Genomic DNA, 25,316 nt, shown 5'->3' on the forward strand with positions numbered 1-25,316 from the left:
GTAAGCCACTTAGAGATACATTCCCACTTTACCTTATCAGTTGTTTTCTTACCCCTACAAACAGATTTTTATTTATCAAATTTCCATGTACCTGTTAGGTAGAAATTATGAAGACGAGCAATAGAACTAGTTAGAATTATTAAAACATCTATGACCAAAAAAATATTTACTGAGCCATTATTTGCTAAGCACTCCATAAGGCATTAGAGAAGCACAGATGAGGTCTGGCTCTTTGGTTGTATGTAGTATGGCATTTTCTCATAAGTATATTGCTTACTTCCATAACCATCAGACTTTCATTAAGCACTTACAGGGGCAAAAGATAGGAAACAAAATGGAACTTTATAGCAATAACTAAGATATGTAATTTGAATCTTACTGAATATAGGAAAAAGCTTGCTAGACACTAAAAGCACTACTTGATTCTATGGCATTCTTGGGCTGAAATGAATCACTCATCCTTCTCCAAAGTACTTCATTTCTCTCTTACATTGCCTACTTTCCTAATTTCAACTCTGGGCTCCCAGTTGCCCACACTCAATCTATTATTTCAAGCTCTTTACTCATTCTATAAGTCCAACTCTGTTGGCTCAGCTCCTGAGCTCCAAAATGCTTAACACCTGTTCACAGTTTTTTATTGAACTACCTTTATTCAGCCTCATGTGCCTTCTGCAATATTGTCCTATTCTATCTCCTGATTCCAGCTTCTCCTTGCTCTGGTATTTTACAAGTCATATCTTTCTAAAAAATAAATTGTCCTAAATTGTTACTCTTCAGTTTAACAATAGGACCCTGCCACACATGGGACAATTACAAATGTATACAATACCCTCCATGATTGTGCTTTAATTCTCCAGTGTTAAGCATATGGTGTGAATTTAAACTCAACATGTCATCCAAGCAAATGCTGTATCTTGCATTTTCCCACCTCATGTCCTCTGCTCAACCAAATTGCCATTTTTAACTCTCATGCCATTTGCCATATTCCACATGTGTTTTAAATCTTTACCTGATGTAAGAGAATATGAGTTTCTTGGGGAAGATTTTATATATGGATGATCTTAGTACTCTTCAAAGCACCTATGTATTTTAATGAATGTTTGTTCAGTGATACAGAATGGAATGTAATGGAATAAAATGAAATGTCAGATCCTTTGGCAGGATTACACCTAAACTTTTGCTGTTACATGAACATCTGGATTATTTTAAAAGTCACGAGATGAGGATATTTCACAATTTTGGCAAACCAAGTGTTTGAGAAAAGGATATAGGAAAGGATAGGTGGTTAAGTCTCTAAGGTGTTATTTCAATTGTGTTAATCAGTATTTAACACAGAACACTCACTAAAGTTGGAATATACTAGACATGTTACATTTTTATCTGTTAATTATATAGTAAGGACTTTTTTGATGTTGTCAATAAGACAATGTGTTGCTGTGCACTGTGGTGCACTCCTATAATCCCAGTGACTGGGAAGGCTGAGGCAGGAGGATCACAAGTTCAATCTCACCCTCAGCAACTCAGCGAGACCCTGCCTCTAATAAAATATAAAAAAGGGCTGGGAATGTGGCTCAGTAATTAAGCACCCCTGGGTTTAATCCCTGTTACCTCCCCCCCCAAAAAAAGGCAGTGTGTCTAAGACCAAAGTCTAAATCTCTCAGAAGAAATGGAAACCGAGGTAACAAGTCAAGATTTAAACTCCATTCCAGTCTGACTGCTCTGAGACAAAAATCCTCCATTGTGAAATATTTCTCTGTGAAAGAAAATACCCTCCATAATGGTGAGCTCTCTCCCATTAATGAAAGCTCAGGTCCACAACATGCTTTTACTCATTAATAGTATTGCCACTAATTTAAGATAAAACCCTTAACATCACTAATAGAGTCTACTTCTGATGATAGAAATAACCTGCTAGGATTATTTAGCTTTTTTTTTTTCCCACAGGGAACATGAGGTTCAATATGTTCACTCCCCAGAGAGAATCACTCTTGGGTACCTTAAATCTAAATAAAACCTCTAAAATTCTCTCTAAAACAAGAGTTATGAAAACTGAAGGGTTTCTTCCAAAGTTTGCAGCCCCCAACTTCTCACTGTTACCCACAGTTAATAAAAACTGCCAATATAGGATCAATTACCTTATCTTCCCTAATTGGCAGATTCAGTAAAACTGACTTATCTTCATGGCATTTCACAGTGGTTGAATTTCTAACATGCCTCATAATAAAATGCTGTTGAAATGAAGATAGCAAAGGATCCTGTCACAGAATATACAGGAGCATATCTATAATATTCACAGTGTACTTAGAAGATTTGCAAATATTTTTATCTTGCTCTTCATTTGAGTAAGGGAGCATGTGCCCTCTGGTATGAGCAGAATTTAAATCAATTTCAACAAACAAAACCTGTGTCTTTAATTTTACCATCTATAATCATCTTTAAGAAAATGGGGGATGACTTAATTATTTTAAGTCTATCTATACAAAAATCAAATAACTGAAATCTTATATTAGGTTGGAACTGATGTAGCAAAGGGAAGATACCTTTTTAAGTAGCTTTATGTTACTGATGTATTTTGTTGCCAGAAAGAGAAATTCCCCATTTCCCTTGATTTAAAAGTTTTAAGGAGGGGGGAGACAAACAAACAACAACAACAACAACAACAACAACAAAAAAATAGCAAAGTGAATCAACAACTATTTAAGTAAGGCTTTAGTTTGAACTCATTTGCCCAAGAAGGTTTATCTTTTTCATTTTATGAAACATGAAAACTAACAGAGTTTTAAATATGTGTACTTTTCATATACATATTTCATAATATATAAATTCAATTTATCTTTGACACAATTGTACATATTTATACATAAAAGTGTGATAATTTGATATATGCATATATTATGTGATGATAAAATCAGGGTAAGTAGAAACTTAATTTTAAATTTGGATTGAGTTAAATAATTTTCTTCTCACAAAAATTAGTTCCAAGTAACAAAAGAGTATTGCTACCAATTGTTAGACATTCTATTGACTGTGTGTGTTTTCTTTTTTTTTTTTTTTTTTTTTTTTTTGGTGATACTGGAGACTTAACCCAAGGACATTGTACTCTGAGCTACATCCCTAGATATTTTTTATTTTGAGATAGGGTCTAAGTTTCCCAGGCTAACTGAAACATGTATTCCTCCTGCTTCAGTTTCCCAATGCCTCCAGTCAAAGGCCTGCACCACCACACCCAGCTTCTTGTCTTAATTTTATAAAAACTAATGCATCCTTAAGTGTGTTTGAATGGTTAGAGGTAGGAGTTAACCTCACTAAGCTAGCAAACCAATTGCTTCTCTTCTCGTTATACACTTTATATGAATAAGTCCTGGATGTAAAATGTTTCATAATGAGCTTGCATATAATCCTTTGGATTTTTTTGTTTCAAATTATTTTCTTCAATGCAATTTCATACTCATCAGAAGCAGCATATTTTGAAGTAATGGACAATCTATTCAAATTTTATAGCAATATTAGTCAAATATTTTCCATTCCATTCACTTTATATCTTCTGGAGGAAAGTACAAAACATTCCAGGTAATTGTCAGAATATTAAGATCCTGGATGGCCTGTCTAACCTTAATAAAGTGTCTTTTCAGAGTGGCAAGCTAAGACCTTCCCTTGGAGTTGCTTTAAGTTATTCACACTTATCTTTTGGAGCCCTTATTCATGGCTCTCCCTTTATATTCCCAGCATTCAGCATCTGCACCCTGCCTTCTGAAGTTCAATGTTACAGTGCTCATCTTGCATTTTCTTGAAATGCTTCATATTCCCAAATTAAACACATTAAAACCTCCAATGGAAGGAAAAACAGAAACCCCAACTAGCTCAACACACGTATTTCCTAAGTGAAGATATTTAGAGCCTGAGTGACTTAGTGGTTTCAGAAAAATCACAAATTTAGTTAGTGCAAGAAACCCGATTTCTAGGGCAAGAAGGCTGTCTTAAGTTAGATTCCTCTAAAACAGATCATGAAGGAAAAATATTGAAAACAGTGTATTTGGGAGTTGATTTCATAATGCATTATGAAAGTGTAATAATTTGAAGGAAGTTACTCTGTGGACAACTGGAATTCAGTCTTGCTGATGAATATGTAAGAGACTATGAGTAACACACCTTAGAATTATCCCACCATGGTATATGGATTCCACGGGATTTATCTATCAACTCCCATCAATCATAGGTTAAGGCAGCACTGGCAGTGCTACAACTACTTCCTGTCCACACTTAAATTGGCCGAGATGCTTTTACATCTCAGTAACACCCTCAGACATAATGAGTTCATTGGCATATCTCCAAATTCTGTACATGAAACTTCCAACACAGGCCAAAGAGAAGAGGACAGACAATGGTCCACAAAAAGAGTGCATGATCCACACAAGGAAAATGGTACAATTAGAGAACTAGCACCAGAGTGATCTTCCTTCCTTCCTTCCTTCCTTCCTTCCTTCCTTCCTTCCTTCCTTCCTTCCTTCCTTCCTCCCTCCCTCCCTCCCTTCCTTCCTTCCTTCCTTCCTTCCTCAGCTGTTCAATTAAGATATAAGGCAATTAACATCACTAACAACATCCATGTGATAATTATAATAGATTTGATGCATTTCCCCCCCTGAATACCATATCTCCAGCTCTTCTTAAATGCTTCATCCTAAACTGCTGTAACCAGTAGACCACTTTATGGGCAGTAATAACAAGAACTAGCTCCATTTATTAACGAAATGTGCAGCTCATTAAATAATAAAAACCATGCATCTTTTGTCTTCATGGAAGAACTGTGAAGCTAGATCTGACAAATCATTATAAAATGAGGAAATTAAGTTGGAGAAAATATGGCTTTAGGAGGCATGAATTAAGGGTGCAGACATTCCCTTAAATCTAAGAAACTTGGATCCTGAGAATTGCCACATAAAATAAAGGATACCCAGTAAAAAAAAAAGAAAAAAAAAAACTGGGGACATAAACTTTTAAAACATGTTGATTGTTTATCCAAAATTCAAATGTACCTAGACTTCTTGTATTTTTATTTGCTAAGTGTAGTATCCTTAATCCTGGGGCAGTCAACAAGATTTTATTTGCAAGTGTGTCCTCACAAACTGGGCAATGCCCTATTCCAACCATAAAACTCAGAGCTACATTTAACATTTTATAGTGTTTCTTAAAATGAGAAGCACAGTCAGATTCTGGTTCAGAAATAGTTTTGTATAAATCTTAATCACAGAAACAACAAATGCCTTCAGACAACTTAAAATTAAAAGTTGAAGTGAGCTATGACAGAAATATTAAAATTAAAATGTTATATTTTACAGGAAAGCAATGTTACAGATCCTCAGTTTGTCTTCAAACTTGGCAAGTTCTAAATAACTACAAATTGAAGGTAAAAATATGTTAAAATATGTTAAATATTCAAATGTGCATTGAAGGTAGTTCCTACAGAAACTGTCCCCTGAAACCAAAATTTTAGTAGGTCATATACCCTGCGTTATTCTGTCCTAGAAATAAGTTTGATGTTTTTTAAATACTGAAATCCTAGTTATGCTGTATTTGACAAAGTAGTATCTTGCTCTATTTTTTTGTTTCTATAAGAAATATACTTAAGATTGTGTAACTTACAAAGAATAGAAATTAATTTTCTTACAGTTCTAGAGGCTGAAAAGTCCAAAAATCAAGGTGCTAGCATCTGTTGAATCTTCTTGCTGAGTCCTCTCATGGAAGGGCAAACAATTGCCAAATGCTCATGAAACTTCTTTTATAAGGGTCATAATCCATTCACCTGGGAAGAGCCTTCATAGTCTGATAATTCTTAAAGGCCCCACAGTTTACTACTATCACATTGGCAACTGAATTTTACAGGGTCCTATTTAAACCATAGCAACAAAGATTACAAAACATACTTGGCAAAATTTATTTTTAACTATTGTTGATTTGAAGCTTTAATTCTTTCTTGCCTATAAATCATGACTTGTGTGTTTATATGTGTATGTAAATACACATATACATACCGAGCTTGTTTTATAGTAGAAAACACATAGCATAAAATATGCTAACCTTATGTTGTTGTACTTGGCATTTTAGGTCTTCAAGGTCAGGTCCAAGGGGCTCTTTCTCCATTTTCCTTGTTCTCTCTTCTGTTTTTGTCAGCCAGTCATTTAACTCTTTCAGTTTCTGATTCTGGAGATCCATTAGAACTTTATGTAAACTGAAAATTTGAAAAAAGTCTATTATTACCTCTAGTAAAGCAAATTATTTTTAGCAAACATGTAACAAGGTAAGACAGTTGATATTTATAATTTATGGCATATTCAAAATTTTCAGTATCTTTTGAACATTAAGAATGGCATAAGTAAAGCTCATTATCAATCACCTCTGAAACTATCATTTCTCAGGCTTATTAGAGATCATACATCCCAATTTCTAGAAAGATTACCATAGTTAACAAAGCATGCATATGCTAACTAAAGTGTGAGAAATATTTGGTAATTGAATTAGTAGTATATCTTTTTATTAAAATCCTAGTTATGATCTATTTGAAAAAATATTTCCCATTAGAAAAAAAATTCCCATTATTTAGTATTTGTGTGGTGGTTAAAGATGGCCACAAATCATTATTTTTAAAGTTAAATTAATTTCTTTTAAAACTCATACATAAAAATATTAAAATTTTACATATGAGGAACTGTGTGATATTTCAGTACATGCATACATTGCATAACCTTTAAATCAGGTAAAACATATCATTCTCCTAACTTTATCATTTGATTATGGCAAACACTTTCAAAATCCTTTCTTAAAATATTTTTTTAATTGTAGATGGACCCAATATCTTTATTTAATTTATTTCTTTTTATGTGGTGCTGAGGATAGAACCCACATGCTAGGCAAGGGCTCTACCTTGAGCTACAACCCCAGCTCCCCAAATCCTTTCTTCTATCTTTTTGAAATGTTATTTTTTAAGATTATTATTTCTAGTCACCCTGCTGTGCTACAGAACTTCAGAATTTCTTACTCTATCTAACCATAACTGTATACCCAGTGATCAACCTTTCCTCATCCCTGACTTATTTTGGCCAATACAATGGAAAGAATTGACAATGAACCAGTTCTAAATTTAGGCTGTAAGAGAAATGACAGGATTTTTATTTTCTTTTAGAGCCCAGATTCCATGCTATGATGGAGGCAAGGCTAAAGTACTAAATGATTAGTGATCATGTACAGTATGACCCTAGAATATGAAATGCTATCTTAGAAGTAAGTTTCCAGCTGAATGCAGCCCAAGGAGCAATCCCAGCTTCATCACTGGAAGCAGAGGAATAACCTGCCTGAACCCTGCCTATTTTCTTGATTTATAAGATCATAGTGAAATTATAAATTATTATTTTAAGACACTAAAATTTGAAGTTATTTGTTATGCAGAAATAGACAAAGAAATTTTTTTCAATGACACAGGAAATAATGAACTAGGCAATGAATTTAAAGTCCAAAGGCCTAGGTTCATAGCCCAGTGATAAGCCCTAGACCACATTCTCAATTACATATCCAGCATCAGGAACATGAGATAATACCTTGCCTGTCAATTACACAATTTTATAGTGAGGATGAAAATACAAATATGGCATAAGTTCATCCACTGATAGAACAAAAACTTAAGACTCAAATGAGAAATATTAACATTAATTTTAAGGTAAATATTATTTTCCATTTTTTTAAAAAAACTCATGTTTAAAGCATTTTTGAAAGTACAATATATTCAATACTGATTCTATAAGCAGGTACAATTTTAATTAGAAATTTATTACTCTTATTTATGGAATATTTACTAGAAATTTTCATAAATTGGCACATTTAAATATGCAAAATATATTCATAAAGGAGTCTATAAAATTATTTTGATTGAACCATTTACAGACCTTTAACATTTTAGAGGCACAAATACCCTGAGGCACATGGAAATCAGACAGAAATGTAGACATTTTCTTTTTATGGAAACAGAGATGAAACATCCATTTAAGTGAAAGGAAAACTGAAAGTTGTTGTTTAAACCTCTTAGACAATGAATACCATCCCAGCATCACAAGGTATGTAAATAAATTTTTTACTTTGTTGTTTTAGTCTATCATTTGAGAATGGACCAGATAATAAGATTCTATGAGAATAAAAGATTTCATGAATACTGGATGCAGTATCATAACTTGTATTTGTTGTTTTTTCCTGCTCAGTTTGTCATTATGTTAAGCTAAAAACTTTCACATTTCAAGACTGAAAAACGAACCCACAGTATTACTTACACTTGAATAAAAGTTTCAAGTCTACCACATATGTTTTATTAGAGTTAACAACAGAATTCATTTAAGAATGTCATTTACATTTCAGCTTATACACAGATATTTCATTCAACAAGTATTTATTGAGTTCTGTAATGTATGCCCGAAACTCCTATTTGTTAGACATGGGCAAAGAAAATACCTATCCTCACAGGGTACAGTGGCACACGCCTATAATCCCAGCTGCTTTGGAGGCTGAGGCAGAAGGTTCTCAAGTTCAAAGCCAACCTCAGCAAAAGTGGGGCACTAAGCAACTCAGTGAGATCCTGTCGCTAAATAAAACACACAAATAAAGGGCTGGGGATGTGGCTCAAGGGTTGAGTGCCCCTGAGTCAATCTCGGGTATTCAAAAGAAACAAACAAACAAAAAAAATCCTATACTCATCTTTGAATAGCCTGGAGAATCTTAAAGGAATAGATAATTACAATATGACAAGATCATCCTCTGAAAGGAAAATTCACTGGTGGGTATGAAAAATTTAGAAAACCAATAATATCCACCCAGGGAACCTCTGAAAAGAATTTAACTTTCTACAATTTTTCTTGGGATTACAGGAACAATTATGTTTAAGATAACATTTAAAACAGTTTTTACTTTTTCATTGTTGTTTTCTTAGATACCCTAATTAACCAGTAATGTTTGAACAGTCTTTATTGCTTTCTATATTGGGGCTACATGAAACAAATTATCAGGTAGTAAAAGTTGCTGTGCTTTCTTCCTCCCTGAGGCCTCTAAAGAAAGAGCATTAATAAATGCATGTGAATTACAGGCCACAGGTCTCTGGATGAGCAGCAAGAAGGGAGTAGTGAGTGTCCCGGGGCAAGGCTAGGTCAGAGGAAGAAGTAAACATGAGGGGGTACTATGAAAAGGTCAGATTAGGAGCCCTCAAAACACCACGACCCTGTTTGCCAGGTGTGAAAAAAGGGGTAACTTCAGGGAGGGGAAAGCTAACCATTAGGTTAAAATGTCATGAATGCCAATATTAAAATAAATTGGTTAATGTTTACTCAACACTTTGGTGTGATGACCTTGCCATTAAATATTTTATATGTAGTAGTTCAGTGATTCCTAAACAATGGTATGCATTTTAGTTGTAGTTTTTAAAATAGTTTTGGGGACTAGGGCTATAACTTAGTGGTTGAGCACTTGCCTCATATGTATGAGACACTAGGTTTGATCCTCAGCTCCACATAAAAAAAATAAATAAAACAAAAGTATTGTGTCTACCTACAACTAAAAAATAAAGTAAAATAACATAGTTTTGATGGCACAATAAAAAAATTGGGGAAATTATTTTAATGTTTTACAATGTGTATATGTATATATATACATATACACACATATATATATATATGCTTTATATACATATAGTGTACATAAATTTTATATTCTCAATTTTATAATTTAGAAAGTAAAGCAGTCAAATTAAGTAAAATTATTAAATATATAATGATAAAATGGGTGCTGATAATAAAAAAAAATTAGGAAAGTGTAACATAATTGGCAAGTGTTTGACAAATATTGAATTACCATATTGTTCCTCTTTACCACCAACTGAGGTATATTATACTATCGTTAATTTATTACTAAGGACACTGGAAGTTCAAAAGTCATAGGAACTTGCAAAAGGTGACAGAGTGGCATTTGAAACCAGTATAAAAATTGGAAACTATTTGTGTTCCAAGTCTGTGCTCTTAACTTTGAATTATTTTACTTTGTCATGGAAATAATACTGTATTAGTTGGGCCATACAAATTGCTAATATTTTAGATTTTTGGTCCGTAGAAAAGATAATTTCAGTACGATCAACTTAAATATGATTGAAATGACAAGTTCTACATTTCCAACATTCCAAAGATGCAAATAAATTTATGAAAATCATCAAATTCACACAGAAAATCTACCTTTCATCTATGAAAAATAAGTTTTCATTTTTCTTGATTTCCTTTTATTTTTTCAAGTGATCATGTAGAAGGGAAATAAAAGCAAAATGAAAATGGATTACACATATATGACAGGTGAGATAGTGGAATTGGGATAAAACAGTGTAGGGCAGGAGATGGTCCTGACAATATCTGAAAGCAAAAGTATATCAGGATATGATACTAGGAACTGCTGCAACCAACTTCCACTCACTAAGATCATCTAAGGACAGAGAAAGCTAACAAAATAGACTAAAATAACCTGGGACTTGGACAACATGGAGTTAGAGACTTAATGGTCCCTAGAGTCACCCCACCTGTGAATTTATTGTTCTATAACATAGTAGACATCAGTAAGGTTTTACCACATGCAGTATGTCTAAATACAGATTCTAAGTTAACAGATCTATGATGGGGCCTTGCTAAGAGCCATAGCCAAGTAGTATGATACATGGCATTTTTGGTTGAAAGGTGACACCAGCAAGCCATTGAGATGATATGATTATGTTAAGATCTGCATTCATATGGATATTAGACCCCTGCTGTCCAGCTCAGCCTGCTAAGGGACTCCTGGAGAGTTCCCATTGGTTGGGGAAGTGCAGTAGGAGGGAATTCCGGAGGAGGGATTTCCTGTTGGGGTCCAGGAGAATGTGTGGGTCGGCATATTTCCCAGGAGCTTACAGGGCATTGGCGGGAGTTTCAAAAATAAAATTTGTTCCTGTTTGAGTGGCTCGTGATTTTTGTGCCCAGCCAGACTGCGGCAATTGGTGGCCCGTGCGGGGGACGCCTGAAGCTCAGAGGTAAGTAAAATTGCTCACCCCTGAGGAAAGGCGAGAGAATGGGTGACCATTTCAAAAAACAATGTGTTCTTGTTTTGATTTATTTTGTTTTTGTTTCAAGCTGCCTATCCCTAGAAATTTCTCAGGCAAACTGGGAAAAATGGTTGGCTCAAGGTTTGAAGTTGTTCAGCCCTGAGAAAGAGAAAATTGAACGATTTTTTGTTCTGTTTTTGTTTCATTCTGTTTCGGTTTTGTTTTATGTTATCTTATTGGGTTGCGTTACCTTCATAGTAGATTAGAAATTAATAAAAAACAAACCGAAAAACTGTTAAGTAAATTGTTAGAGGTCCACACTATGGTAGAAAACATGTTAGGTCAAGCAAAAGAGAAGGTCTCTCGAGCAAGTCAGATAGAGGAACAAAATTTAGAGGAAGAAAGCTTAAAGGAGAAACAACCATCACAGGGGGAGCTACAACAGGAGGCTGCTACTAACTCCGTTCTATCACCAGAGGGCATAATTCAACCAACAGCTCCATCTATAGAGACAGCTGAGTGGCCCTCAACCCCCGTAGTTGATTTGGCATTACTCACATAACAGGAATTCCATACAATCCACATGGACAAGGCATAGTTGAAAGAGCTCATCAAACTATTAAAATGTACTTATTAAAGCAAAAAGAGGGAATTGGAAAGGGGTATATATCCCCCAAAGATAAACTTAAAATAACCCTTTTTACTCTAAACTTTTTAAATTTGGATTCATCAGGACTTAGTGCTGTGGAAAGGCATATGTGTCCAAAAAAATGTACATAAGCCCAAGGTACTTTGGAAGGATATTCTAACAGGACAATGGAAAGGTCCTGACCCAGTGATTTTCTGGAGTCGGGGTTCTGTTTGTGTGTTTCCACAGGGAGAACAGCAGCCGATTTGGATTCCAGAGAGACTAACCAAAGTAATTTCTATAGACCGAAAAGAAGATGATTTGACTCAAATCCATAACAGCTGATATCCAGAGCTCCAGCTTGGCTATTCTTACATCTGCAACAGTGATTAACCAGGATGCTTTTTTCAATATCTGTTTTATTATTGCTTTTTCCCACATCATAAAGTTCTATTTTATTTTTGAGTTCATACTGACGTAGGTTAATGTTTTTCTGATCAGTTTTATTTTTTGACTGTGGAGTTTTTAAACATTGCAATGGAGATTTCACCTATGTAAAGCTACAAGGCCTTTACTATTGTCTTATGTGTTGTATGTTATGTGTGCACACTTCTGTTTTGTGTTGTATGTCTGTATGTGCGTATGTCCATATATCATATATGAGGAGCGCTCATGAAAAAATGGATCCGAATTTTTTTTTTATTATTTACGTGGTAATTTTAATGGTTTAATTTAAATTGGGTAAACAGCTGTTGAGGATTGTTTTAATATGTGAATAAATAAGGAGGTTAACAGATCTGTTTGTTTACTTTCACCTTTCCTTTTCATTATATTTAATAATTCTGTTCAGGATAATGTAAATTGTTCAGAAAATTTTTTTCTTAGCACCTGTTGGAATGTTACATAATTTTTTTTTAGCATCATTGTCAGAATTCCTATTTACATCCCGGTGCCGGTGAAGACAAAGATGAAACCAAACTACAGCTTCTTCGATAGTTATCACAACAAACTGTATAAACTGATGCATCAATGAATAATAACTCAACAAGTAATGCTCAATCAAGGAGTCGATTTATTTTGGGAGGAAACGGACATATTGATAGATTCCTCCACTTTGAACTGCTTGCAGAACTTGCCTGGACTATGTATCACTTGTATGCATTGTGAACTATCTGTTAATGCAGCGAATTATGGTAGTGCTGGCGTATCTTTGCTGATGTGTCACCAGTGATGCAATTTTTCCAAAGGAGACATCAATTGGCTTGGTGTCGTGGCATTTCTGTATCCTCCTCCCTTCTACTAGTGATGGTCTAAATTTGGGGGCCAACAGAGGTGAGGCAACGAACCTCACCCCCCCCACCAGCACCAAGGCCAAATTTGGGGGCCAACAGAGGTGAGGCAACGAACCTCACCCCCCCATACACTGGTGCATAGGCCTATCCACAAGTATGGCTATATGCTGGACCAGTAGTCAGTGACAGGTATGATTCAATTGTAGTGGTAAGTGGTATAAACCTAAGACAGGAGGCTGACGCCTAGAGGTCAGCTCATCCGATGACGGGTAAGGACCATATGTTGAATTGGACAACCTAACAGGCATGGTCCCTAAGCCACATTGCTTGTTGCTTAATTAAACAGAAGTGGGGAGATGCTAAGAGCCATAGCCAAGTAGTATGATGCATGGCGTTTTTTGGTTGAAAGGTGACACCAGCAAGCCATTGAGATGATATGATTATGTTAAGGTCTGCATTCATATGGATATTAGACCCCTGCTGTCCACCTTGGCCTGCTAAGGGACTCCTGGAGAGTTCCCATTGGTTGAGGAAGTGCGGTAGGAGGGAATTCCGGAGGAGGGATTTCCTGTTGGGGTCTGGGAGAACACTGCGTGTGTGGGTCAGCATATTTCCCGGGAGCTTACAGGGCATTGGCGGGAGTTTCAAAAATAAAATTTGTTCCTGTTTGAGTGGCTCGTGATTTTTGTGCCCAGCCAGACTGCGGCAGGGCCTGAGGTTCACTTTTCTAAGTTCCCAAGGGATGCCTATGGGGTTAGTCTATATATCACACATTAAGGAATACTGGTATAATGCACTCTGTGTGTTGGGTTTTTGTTACTTGCAATAAAAGGCAAACTAGGAAATTCCATTTTTCAAACAATTTTACTAGAGGGCTTGGTTGTGGCTCAGCAGTAGAGCGCTCACTTCACACATGCGAGGCCCTGGGTTTGTTCCTCAGCACCACATAAAAAATACATAAACAAAATAAAGGTATTGTTTACAACTAAAAAATAAATATTAAAAATATTTACTAGAGATTTGTCTCTTAGCTGACACCCTACTATGGGAATATATCTATATGCACACGAAGGGAGTCAATGGGAACACTGGATATGTTTTATAGAAACTCTGTTAGAGTGTATATAAAAAGGCATTCATTGTCTAACCAGGACTATCCAAAAGAATTCACTATGATGATGTCAATATTCTTTCTGCACTATCAAATATTATTACCACTAGCCATGTGGGGTCAATGTGAACTAAGAAGTTGAATTTGTAACTATATTTAATTATAATAATTTTAATTCAGCTACATGTTGCAAGTGGCTGCAATATTGGACATCACACAACTCTAAATCAACAGATAGACTGACAAAAGTCACAAACCATTATTTAAGTCCTTACCTACACCATTTCATTATACCCTGTAATATGTATAAAGAATGATATCCTGGGATCAGGAATCTAACAATAAACACAGAAGAGAATTTTCTGAAATTTTCATTTTCTAGACAAATTTGTAAATGCAAAATGGTACCTGTTTTCATTAATTTTAGCCTATTATTTGATGGTCTTAATAGAAATTATTGGGCATTATATAAATGCATTATAAATTATATAAAATATTAGGGCTGGGGTTGTGGCTCAGTGGCAGAGCGTTTGCCTAGCATATATGAGGCACTAGGTTTGATCCTCAGCACCCATAAAAATAAATAAAATAAAGGTCCATTGACAACTTAAAAATATTTTTTAAAAAATTATTTAAAATATTAAAAAATATATAACCATATTTTAGACGGTATTCAAATACAGGTATAAATATATGGACTTTGTAAATCCTGGAGAATTATAATTAAAAATTACCAAGAAGTATGAACTCTTTAGGAAGAAGAACAGTTCCTGGGCCCAATTTCCTAGAATTCACCATTATCTGCTAATATGCTATTCTCAAATAAGAATACAACTAGTTAAAGGAAGTGAAATATTATTTTGAATGTCTACATTATAAAAGAACCACCAACAGTGTTCAATTAACATATCTCACATGCAAAATAAATTATTGGAGGGATACCAGTATGAATTAGAGACACTAAATTTTCAATGCACTTTTTACTTTCAAATATACATCAATTAGTAACTAATATCAAACTGATGAAAGTTAAAAATTATTTACTTATTGAAAATGATTCAAAAAGCTTAGCAAACTGGTTACAATGGCTGGATCATATGGTTTTGATTTTAACTCAACAATCATTTAAATTGGGACTAGATGCTTCCAGAACACCAATATATGCTAAATATGTAGTTATGTTAACACCCTTGTTTAGGTTTTTGCTTCATTTCCCCATCAAGAAAATTATTAAAATATATGAGTCTCAGTCCAGGTTTAGTTTCAACTATCATGAAGAAATGGATTAGTAGAATTTATGCAAATAATGCCTTAAGGAAAAAAAATCTGTTCATTAGAATCAATGAGAGAACTTTTCAAACTGATGTCCCAGACCGTGAACAGAACAGTTCAATCAGAATTTCTGGGAATGGAGCCCAGGCATTGATACTTGAAAAAAAAAAATTTCCTGCCAGGGATTCTAATGACCATCCAGGGTTGAGAATAACTGGGCTGGTGTTCAGGAATCAGCCATAATTTTCACTTCAGCCTTTGGATACAATTAGCAAATGTTTGAGAGTTGAGTCTGGTCATCATGGCATATCAGAGTTAACATGAACCAGATGTATGGAGATTACATGGAGGCAGAATATGACACATAATTATGTCATTACTGTTGTACTTATAAACTATGCTATAGAGGTCATAAATAATCTATTAAATAGTAATTTGGCCTGGTAAAATTGACACTTAAATATAATTTTATGATAAATAATATTCTTTGTCAGATAAGAGAGGTATTATTATGATAAATCCTACTCATGCAGGATATTATATTAGCCCTAATTAGCTTTTTGGTTTATATGAACCAAAAGGCAAGCAAGAGGAGGTAAGAGAGTGAGAACTCAACTGGTTTGGCCTTGGAGCCTGCTTTACCATCATCCTATACTACGTATGCTAAGGTTAATTTTGTAGAAATGAAGTTTATTTATCTTCTTCATTTTCTTTAAGGCACTAATTATAAAATATGACCCCCCCCCCAAAAAAAAAAAAAAAACAGGAGAAAGAAGAGGATCATTCGATGGGATTTTAGAAAGTGATGTCATTAACAGATATTTTACACTTTGTTGACACCAAAATGCAAATTACAGTTGATACTGTTGAGATAGTTGTTCTCAGTCTAAGCTCTATTTTAATGACAGAAAAGACAATAATTCTGAGACCCTTCCTCCTTCATACATGATTATAATGTAAAATGAATGACCAAATATTTTACATAGTTAGGTGTATCATTAAATAGAGCATTTAGAAAACATGATATATTTGATGCCAGAAATAATACTGAAAGTTTGGTCCTTGTCCCCAGTGCCAATTCATGACAAATTAATAATGAGGACCCAATTTTGAGAAAAAGGAATAAGAAGGTTTATTGCTTTAATAGCAAAGGAGAAGCACAGGAGACTCTAGTCCCAGAGGCTATGGTTCTGCCCATCAAGGAGAAGAGAGAGCTTTTAAAAAAGCTATTCAAGGGCTGGGCTTGTAGCTCAGTAGTGGAGTGCTTGCCTTGCATGTGTGACATGGCACTGGGTTCCATCCTCAGCACCACATTACAAAAACATTAAGTAAAGGTATAAAAGTTAAAGCTCTTCAAAGGCCACATTCCAGGTGTGCCCTAACAGGATGTCGCAGGTGCACCCTGATGTGTGTTGAAATTCACTTGTTTATTTGGTAGATAGTCACTTTCTAGTTTCCTTTGACATCTCCTATCTGTGCAGAACAGATAACTCAATGGTCATCTTGTTCCCTGCCTCCAAATTAGGAAGGGGGAGCAGGAGAAGAGAAAAAGAAAAACATGTCCTTTCTAAAATAACCAAGGGTATATTCATAAAGGTGAAGATCGATCACCACTGTTACAGAAATTCAAACATTGCTTTAAAATAGGAATGGAATGTTGAATTTTTAAAAGAAAAGTTTTGGTTATGTATATGCAAATGCATATAAATGTGTTCTGGTTGTATGGTAGTAATGAATAGGTCATAGCAACCACATTAGTTTTTCAACTCCCAAGGTTGTAACATTTATCAAAGCTCAATGCATGCCCCATGAAATACACACTTTGAATCTAAAATACTAGTAAATACAATGTCCCTAAAATGTGTAAGACTTCAACCACCACTATTAACTCTTCTATAATTTTAATGCTACTACCAGCACCAACATTGTCCTCATATTGCCACATTAAATTTCTGAATGTGTGCCTTCAGTATCAGTGGAGGTAGTTCATGCCTCCTACCCTCTTGTACCATTATGTCTCAACAAATAGATCCTCCTCCCTCCCAATCCTGGACATTCTTTATAAGACCCAGCTGCAAAGCCTGATGTTGGATGGTGTTCTTGTGCCCAGAAAACTTAAACACTGAAATAGGAGGCATTTTTGTAAAAAAGCAATGTGTCTATCCTCCTCTTTATAGTACTACTGTCATGGAAAGCTTGGTCCTTGTCCCTGATGCCAATACAATAACAAGAACATGGTTTTGAGAAAAAGGAAAAAGAAATTTTATTACTTTGCTAGCAAAGGAGAAACACAGGGGACTCCAATCCCAGAGGCTGTGGTTCTGCCCAGCAGGGAAAATGCAGGGTTTTTAAAGAAGCTATTCAAAGGCCACATTCCAGGTGTCCCCTGACTACAGGGGATCCCAGGTGAAATTCACTTGTTAATTTGGTAGATAGTCACTTCCTAGTTCTCCCCTTGATATCTCCTTCCTGTGGAGAACAGATAACTCAGGGTAATCTTGATCCCAGCTCCCAGGTTAAGGATGGGGAAAGGGAGAAGAAGAAGAAGAAAAAATGACACTTTTAACAAAAGCAGCAAGGGATACATTCAAAAGGTGAAGTGGACCACTGTTACACTACCTCTCCCACTAATGGATATCTCAGGCCAAGGGAGAAACCAAGAGCAGGCCATTTATATTTCTCGAAAATTCCTGATGATTATAATAGTTACCATTATGTGACACCATGTAACATGATCTTAGAGGCCAAAGTTTTCCAACTACAACCTCACAATAAATATTTTTAAAAGAACCTAAATTCCTCTTCCTACAAACGGAAATGAAATTTTAAATCTTCCCTGACATTAAACATGCAGTAATATTTATTTTCACTCATAATAGAATATGAAAATAACATTGTTTTTATAAAGGATTCTGTGAGAGAAAATTTTAAAATGTGTCATTGTTTTCAAAGTCTCGATTTATTTTATTCCTTCATTCATTTTGCTTGGTAACAGTTTGATTACTAATATTCTTCAACTACCCAGTGGAAGATTAAATTTCAAAATGTAAACAAATTCATTTGCATTTTGAAAACATAAATTCAAAATAGTAACAGTAACATAATAAAGAAGCTACATGGCTGGATGAAAAAGATTCTTGTGGCAAATACATTATGGCAACCCTCAATTCAGTCTTCTTGATTAAATACTTAAAAAGTGAATCAAGATACTCACAGATTGTCATCACAAACCAAGGACCACTATGAAGATACAATGATTGGGTGGTTATTTAAATTACCTCTAATGAGAATGGGTAATGTTGACCCTCTGAGATTATATTCATTTATATGGCAATAGAAGCCCATTTTCAACTTCACTAATTTTGCCACTACATAGGATCTGGCAAAATGCCTGGCACAGCTAGACACATGATAAATATTTCTTCAATGAATAAGTAGAATAACTTAATTATCAACCAAGCATAAGGAAACAGTACAATAATTCAGACACTTTTCCAAACAGAAATATTGGAATTAAGATTACAAAAAATGTTAACTTAGGGCTGGGGTTGTGGCTCTGTAGTAGAGTGCTTGCCTGGCATGTGTGAGGCTCTGGGTTCAATCCTCAGCACTGCATAAACATAAATAAATAAAATAAAGGTATAGTGTCCATCTGCAACTGAAATTTTTTTTTAAAGTCACCGTCTATTAGATCTGTTTTTAAGACCATTTATTAAATTAATTTTAATCATTTTTAATCAGAATGTAATCATTTTACCATTTGTCAGATGGGCATATTGTTTCTCTAACATGCCTATCTCACTCCTGTCTCAGAATATTTCCACTTGTATATTCCCATTGCCTTAACTATCTGCATTGCTTTCTACTTTCCTTTGTTTAGGGCTCTTCTTAAATACTACCTCATCAGGGAGGCCTTCTTTTATTTATATTAACAAACAATGTTTCACTCATTATCCTCTGCCTTATTTTCATTTTGATAATTTAACCACATATGATATCATATGTATATATATTTTAACTGTCTTCTTTCAATAGAATATAAGTTCAGTAAGAGATGGAATCTGTCTTGTTCACTCAATAACTAACAGTACTGTAACTATGGTAGGTAATAAATGTTAGTTGGATGAATGAAATAGGGATTAAACTTAATTTGGTAACTATCATTATTTATGAGAGAACATTCTGCCAAAAATGCTGCTCTCTCATTTCTATGATTTCTAGAGATTTGGCTTTCTTGTTTATAATTTAAACTGTAAGAGACACATACTTTATATTAGTAAAAAAAAAAAAAAGAATGTTGACATTAACAGAATTAGTTGTTGACATTAACATCATTTTCAGAAAAAAAAAGATACTGTGGCCATATCCATTTACAATTGACCAAATGCCAGGGTAATATGTAAATAACTGTTGCCTCTCATTAGGCCAGCAATATGTTATCAATACTCTTATATTGTATCTATTATATATTCTTGCTCCAGAGTCTTCATATTCCATTAGTTACCTATCGGAAATGGTATTAATACATGCTCTGCATGAAACATCACTAGCACAATTTCTGGAGCTTCTGAAAAAATAAGATATTTGTTCCACCGATAGAAAAATATAGAGCGAAGGTGTGTAACTAGAGGTATACAAAGGAGGTTGGATTAATACTATTTTATTCCAAGAATGGTGGGGCACCACTATTATTCCAGCAACTTGGGAGTCTGAGGCAGATCAAGTTCAAGTTCAAGTTCAAGGCCAGCCTCAGTAACATATTGAGAACCCCTAGCAATTTAGCAACACCCTGTCACAAACTAAAAAGTAAAATAAAATATAAAGTGTAGCTCAATTGTGAAGCAACCCTGGATTCAATCACCAGTATCTATGTATGTGTATATATATATATATATATATATATATATATATATATATATATATGTATCTATCTTTCTCTATATATGTATATGTTATATATAACTATATATTACATATACTATATTATTATGTATAATTTATATATATTTAATATAATATTTTGTAGTCATTTTAGCTATTTCAGTGCTTCACAAAATAAATATGTTTAGGAATCACCTAGGATCTTGTTAAATTTCAGATTCTGATTCTGCAGATCAGACTGAGTACAAAGCCTGTGTGTTTTTAACAAGTTCTCAGGTAATGCTAATATTGCTAGTCCTCAGGCCACTTTGATCTGCAAGAAATTATCATTCTGACATTACTGAATGAAGTAAAAGAAAATCAATGATTTCCCAAGCTGTGATATAATATTACAAGTAGGAGTTAAGATTATGCAGCTTTAAAATTACAACAAATTCAGTTCAAAAATAGAGCTGCCTGAAGTATTTTATTGTGCGGTTCATCCATCCATCCATTCATATATTCATATATGTAATATGTTAGTCACTTCATTTGGGGAAAAACAACTCACCATTTGTTCAGCACCTCCTTTACTCTATACACTCTCGCATATATTATTTCATTTCAAGATTGGAACATACATTTGGGGGGGAAAAAGATGAACCATATTTGTTAGACATAGTTTTCTCTCCAGTCAATGTGTTGATGTTAATTCCCAATGATTTTCCAGGTTATCACTTGTGTTTTTACCCATATTCTATTCATATCGCTCCTCCTGCTGATGTAAACCAGAACATAACTTCACTTGGCCTCCTTACTGACTTGCTTTCATGTTTTTCCCATACCAGCACAAAGGTTTTAGTTTTCCCCTGCATGTCCTAACCACAATTATCAGAGAAGTTGATGGAACTTGCTGTGCTTATCTTTATGAATCCTTGTAGAAATGCCAGTAAATCTCTTTTGCTCTCTGCAGGTTGCATTTTTCAATCAAATTAATTAGTTTATTCATAGAGAAGAAAATCTTCTGTTGTCCCTACACCAGTTGTCTTCTTGTACTTCCACAGTTGGAAGTTTTGTCTTTTTCCTCTCTCTCCCTCACCTCCTACTACCCTTAGGGTATTATGCTACATAAAACAGAAACAAAACAAAAATCATTTAGCTTCTTTCTAACTTAGGATTTCTAACTGAAGAATGTCAGCAGACATTGGGTTGTTTTCATTGTTTTGTTTTGATTAATGAAACCAGTATCACTTAACTCTCTTATTTCCATGTGATAGGCATGCTTAGAGATTTGTAACTAACCAACTGGTAGTGATTCTAAACTACCAGTTCACAGCATGTCTTAATAAACTTCTTCAGTGTATTAGTTTTCACTTCATCATTAATTTATACGCATGGGTACCAGAATTGGGGAGGAAAGAAAAAAGGAAGGAAAGAATCAAATGAGAGTGGAGTAAAAAAATAAAAAGTGGAAGAAAGGAAGGAAAACCATTAATATTTTTATTTTTAACTGAATTCTTTGTGTGCATATTTTAAATGTCTTCATTGTGAAAAAATAACTTCAAATGCAATTTTCATCATTCTGATCATGCAGAAAAATTCTCAAATATACTCTTTGAAAAAATGAATGAGGTAATTTGAGTTGGATTATGTGTATATATATATATATATATATATATATATATATATATATAGAGAGAGAGAGAGAGAGAGAGAGAGAGAGAGAGAGAATGCAAATTGATATGATATGGTTAAAGTACTTAACCTATGAAAAAACATGTTATTTTTAAGTATGATCTTTCTTTACATTTTATAATAATTTTGCATTCACAAACTACTTTTTCAAACTATATCTCAACCAGCATCTTTTATTGGTGTATTAGTCTCACAGACCTGTCATTGTTGTATAAATCAGTTGAAACCGAGGATCACAGAGAAGTATATTGCCCCAGTTCACATTTAAAAAATGTTTGAGAAAGTGAGAGCTTCTCCTTTAAATAAACTGGTGAAGATTTTAGACACAGTGAAAATGAGAGAATGTTATTACTCATTTCTAAAAATCTTATTATTTGAATAATTATTGTTTATAAGACAAATAGCAGTTCCTAGATGTATAAAAGTAGTGCCTGTAAGAACAAAGCAAGGATTACTATTTCCAAAGCAAAAATCATTTTAACTGTTAAAAAGGAAAAAAAATGAACTAAAAATAAATACAACGAAAAGGCTAAACACAACTACTACCTTGTTTAAAACACTAAAATCTGGTATATTGCAATGCACTAATAACTGTCCTCCCTTTATTCCATGGCTTAGCTAATATGCCTTATTTTTAATTTTTTTTTTTTTTTTTTTTTTTTTTTTTAGTTTTAGGTGGACACAGTACCTTTTTATTTTTTTATGTGGTGCTGAGACTCAAACCCAGGGCCTCACACATGCGAGAAGAGCACTCCACGGCTGAGCCCCAGCCCTAGACCCTAATAAGCCTTCTTGATAGGTCTCCTACTTAAAGCCTTCTATGGCTTTTTCTTCAACTCAGTCTAGAACTCAATGCCCTTATCTTTTACCTTTAGTGAGGCTGGCATATATTATCAGGTACCTACTTGTATTTCAATCATATATCGTGCCTTATCTCTCTAAGCTTCCCTCCTGCAACTCTTCAGTCCCATAGGCCTTTTGATTCTTCCACCAAGCTGACCTATCACTCTTTAATGGCCTTTGGATGGTTATTCCTACTGCCTGAAATACTCTTCATCCTTATCTGCAAATGCTGATTTCTTCCATACATTCAAATCTCAAGCTAAATGATACTAACATTGAAAGTCCTTCCTGGATCACAAAGTTGAAAAGTAGCCCTTCAACCACTCTAACATACTACCACCTTTCAGTCTCTTTAAAAATCTATATTCCTATTTTCTATTTTTCTTGTTTGTGGTCTTTTTATTATTGGCTGTCAGTGACTCCAGAATTTAAGCTCCATGAGATCTGGGACTTTACCTCTTATGATTACTATTGTGTTCTCAGTGCCTTGAGTTGTATCATAACTCAATGTCTTCCAATAATGTTATTAATATACATTATATATACATTAATATATATGTACATTAATATACATATATATCACATATATATCACAATAAATATATATCAAACAATTTGTTGTTAGTAAATATATTGGTAGATAAAATTAACAAATGCTGAATATAAATGTTTTTAAATTTTAATTGCAAGCTTATCTTTATTTCAAATTTTCTTTTTTTACTTTTGTTATATCAATTTAAGAACTCTTGCATGGTTTCAGTTATACCTAATATGCTTAGAGAAAACATAATTATCATTCCTCTCATCCCTAAACCTAGTCTTAGGCAGGGATAATGGCTTCTGACTTGTCTATCCACATCCTTTCTTTGGAAGAGAGAGATAAGAAGTATAGACTAATGCATTTTTGGTTACTAGCAATTTACTTGTCTAAATCAATAATATGTTTGGAAATAATATGTAATGCTCCAAACTGAAGTTAATCATAAGTATAATGATTATGATAGAAAAAACTTGCTGATATTAACTTAAAGCATTAAATAAAATTTAGAATTAATATTTTTGAATGACAATGTCCTTCGTTCCTAATCAGATTTTTGTTTCCTCCCAAAATACTGTCAAAAATAAGGCCCAGCAAAATTTGCATAATGCCTTATCTCATTTAATAGAATTTAATAGGTTTTACGCATGAACATGCACAAAGTTAGCACAAGTGGCATCAAATTCTCAGTTATCCACAAACATTCGTATTTCTCAATTTGCTTTGTTTAAATAAAATTTTGTGTATGTGTATTCAAAGTAATTATCTAGAAAATACTATGTTTTACAAGGGGTTCCTCATTAGTATCTCAATCTTAATACTCTTAAGTTGTTTTCATGAAAGCTATGATGACTAAAAGGTTGTTCTTGCATTCCTGATGATCATTCTAAAAATCTTAACACAAAAAAGTACCCCAATTTTTCCTGTGATCAAAGGTATTTCTATGCTGAACTTATTTAAGTAGTACTATTGCCACTTTAGGATTTTTATCCTCCATTGTGAAGTGGGTGAGAAAATCACATACACATTTTGTATGTATGAACATTGGGTATCATCTAATGATAGATGTCCCTTTAACAAGGGAATTTTTTGAAATAAAAATTTTTAAATGTTATAATAATAGAAGACGTGGAATTTCAATTCCAGTTGGAATTATCTTTCTTGCAACTCATTCTCACACTGCAATTAATTAATTGATTAGTATGAATAATTAATACCATGTTGTTAGTCCTAATGAAAAAAGGGAGCACAGGAATAATGGGGAAATGTATTTAGTTTCCTGAAGAATATTGAAAAATGAAGTTCTCAAAAGAGAACACTGAAGTATCAGTATGGGAAGGTCAGTAAAAGAAGAGATTGAATTTTTAACTTTTTTTTTTTCCTGAGGTTAATCTAGTTACGTCACATAGATCATTGCAAAAAGAAGTTCTAGCTTGTAGACAGTTGGCATATGACCACAAGTAGGTGGTTCTGTATCTTATGATTTATGATGATAAATGAGTGAAGTAAATAAATTGACCTGTGGGTATTAGGGGGAGGCAAACTCAATACTTATAACTATTATAATTCTCACCTCCAAGGTTAGTTGCAATCATTTCAGCAGGGAAAACATGTCAATATGCATAGACTAATATCTCTTAGCTTGGAATATTGATATAGTTTTGAAAATTCTTTCTTAAATAGGCCTTACTATTCTTTCAAAAAGACATGAGCTTAAAAATGTGTTTTTCCCCTCCCTATTGTCATACTATAATTTAGTACCGGAATAGCAATCCTCCCAGCATATCTAATGAGTTTCTTTAGTCCTATTTTAAAGCTTTTAATCTTTATAAATAATAGCTAAGTAAACTTAAGGCACTTGGACAATTTTGTTAGCTTAATGTATTCAAATCCACAGTTGGCACTTCATTTCTTTTCATTTAAAAATAAATCTATCTTGTCTCGATAGGCTCTACATGAATACACATACCTAACAATATAAATCAAAGCAACAC

The 25,316-nt window shown here is 34.0% G+C and overlaps 1 protein-coding gene across 3 annotated transcripts in view; it reads right to left on the reverse strand.

Moving 5' to 3' along the window:
* Positions 1-25,316, reverse strand: part of Dmd (dystrophin) — a 2,011,337-nt gene that overhangs the window by 1,449,570 nt on the left and 536,451 nt on the right. For all 3 annotated transcript variants that reach the window (XM_077107047.1, XM_077107046.1, XM_077107045.1), the window contains one exon: positions 6,076-6,226. In XM_077107047.1, coding sequence (XP_076963162.1) covers positions 6,076-6,226 — 151 coding nt within the window. The remainder of the gene's footprint in view (positions 1-6,075; positions 6,227-25,316) is intronic.

Source organism: Callospermophilus lateralis, chromosome X (genome assembly GCF_048772815.1).
Source record: "Callospermophilus lateralis isolate mCalLat2 chromosome X, mCalLat2.hap1, whole genome shotgun sequence".
Taxonomy (NCBI): Eukaryota; Metazoa; Chordata; class Mammalia; order Rodentia; family Sciuridae; genus Callospermophilus; species Callospermophilus lateralis.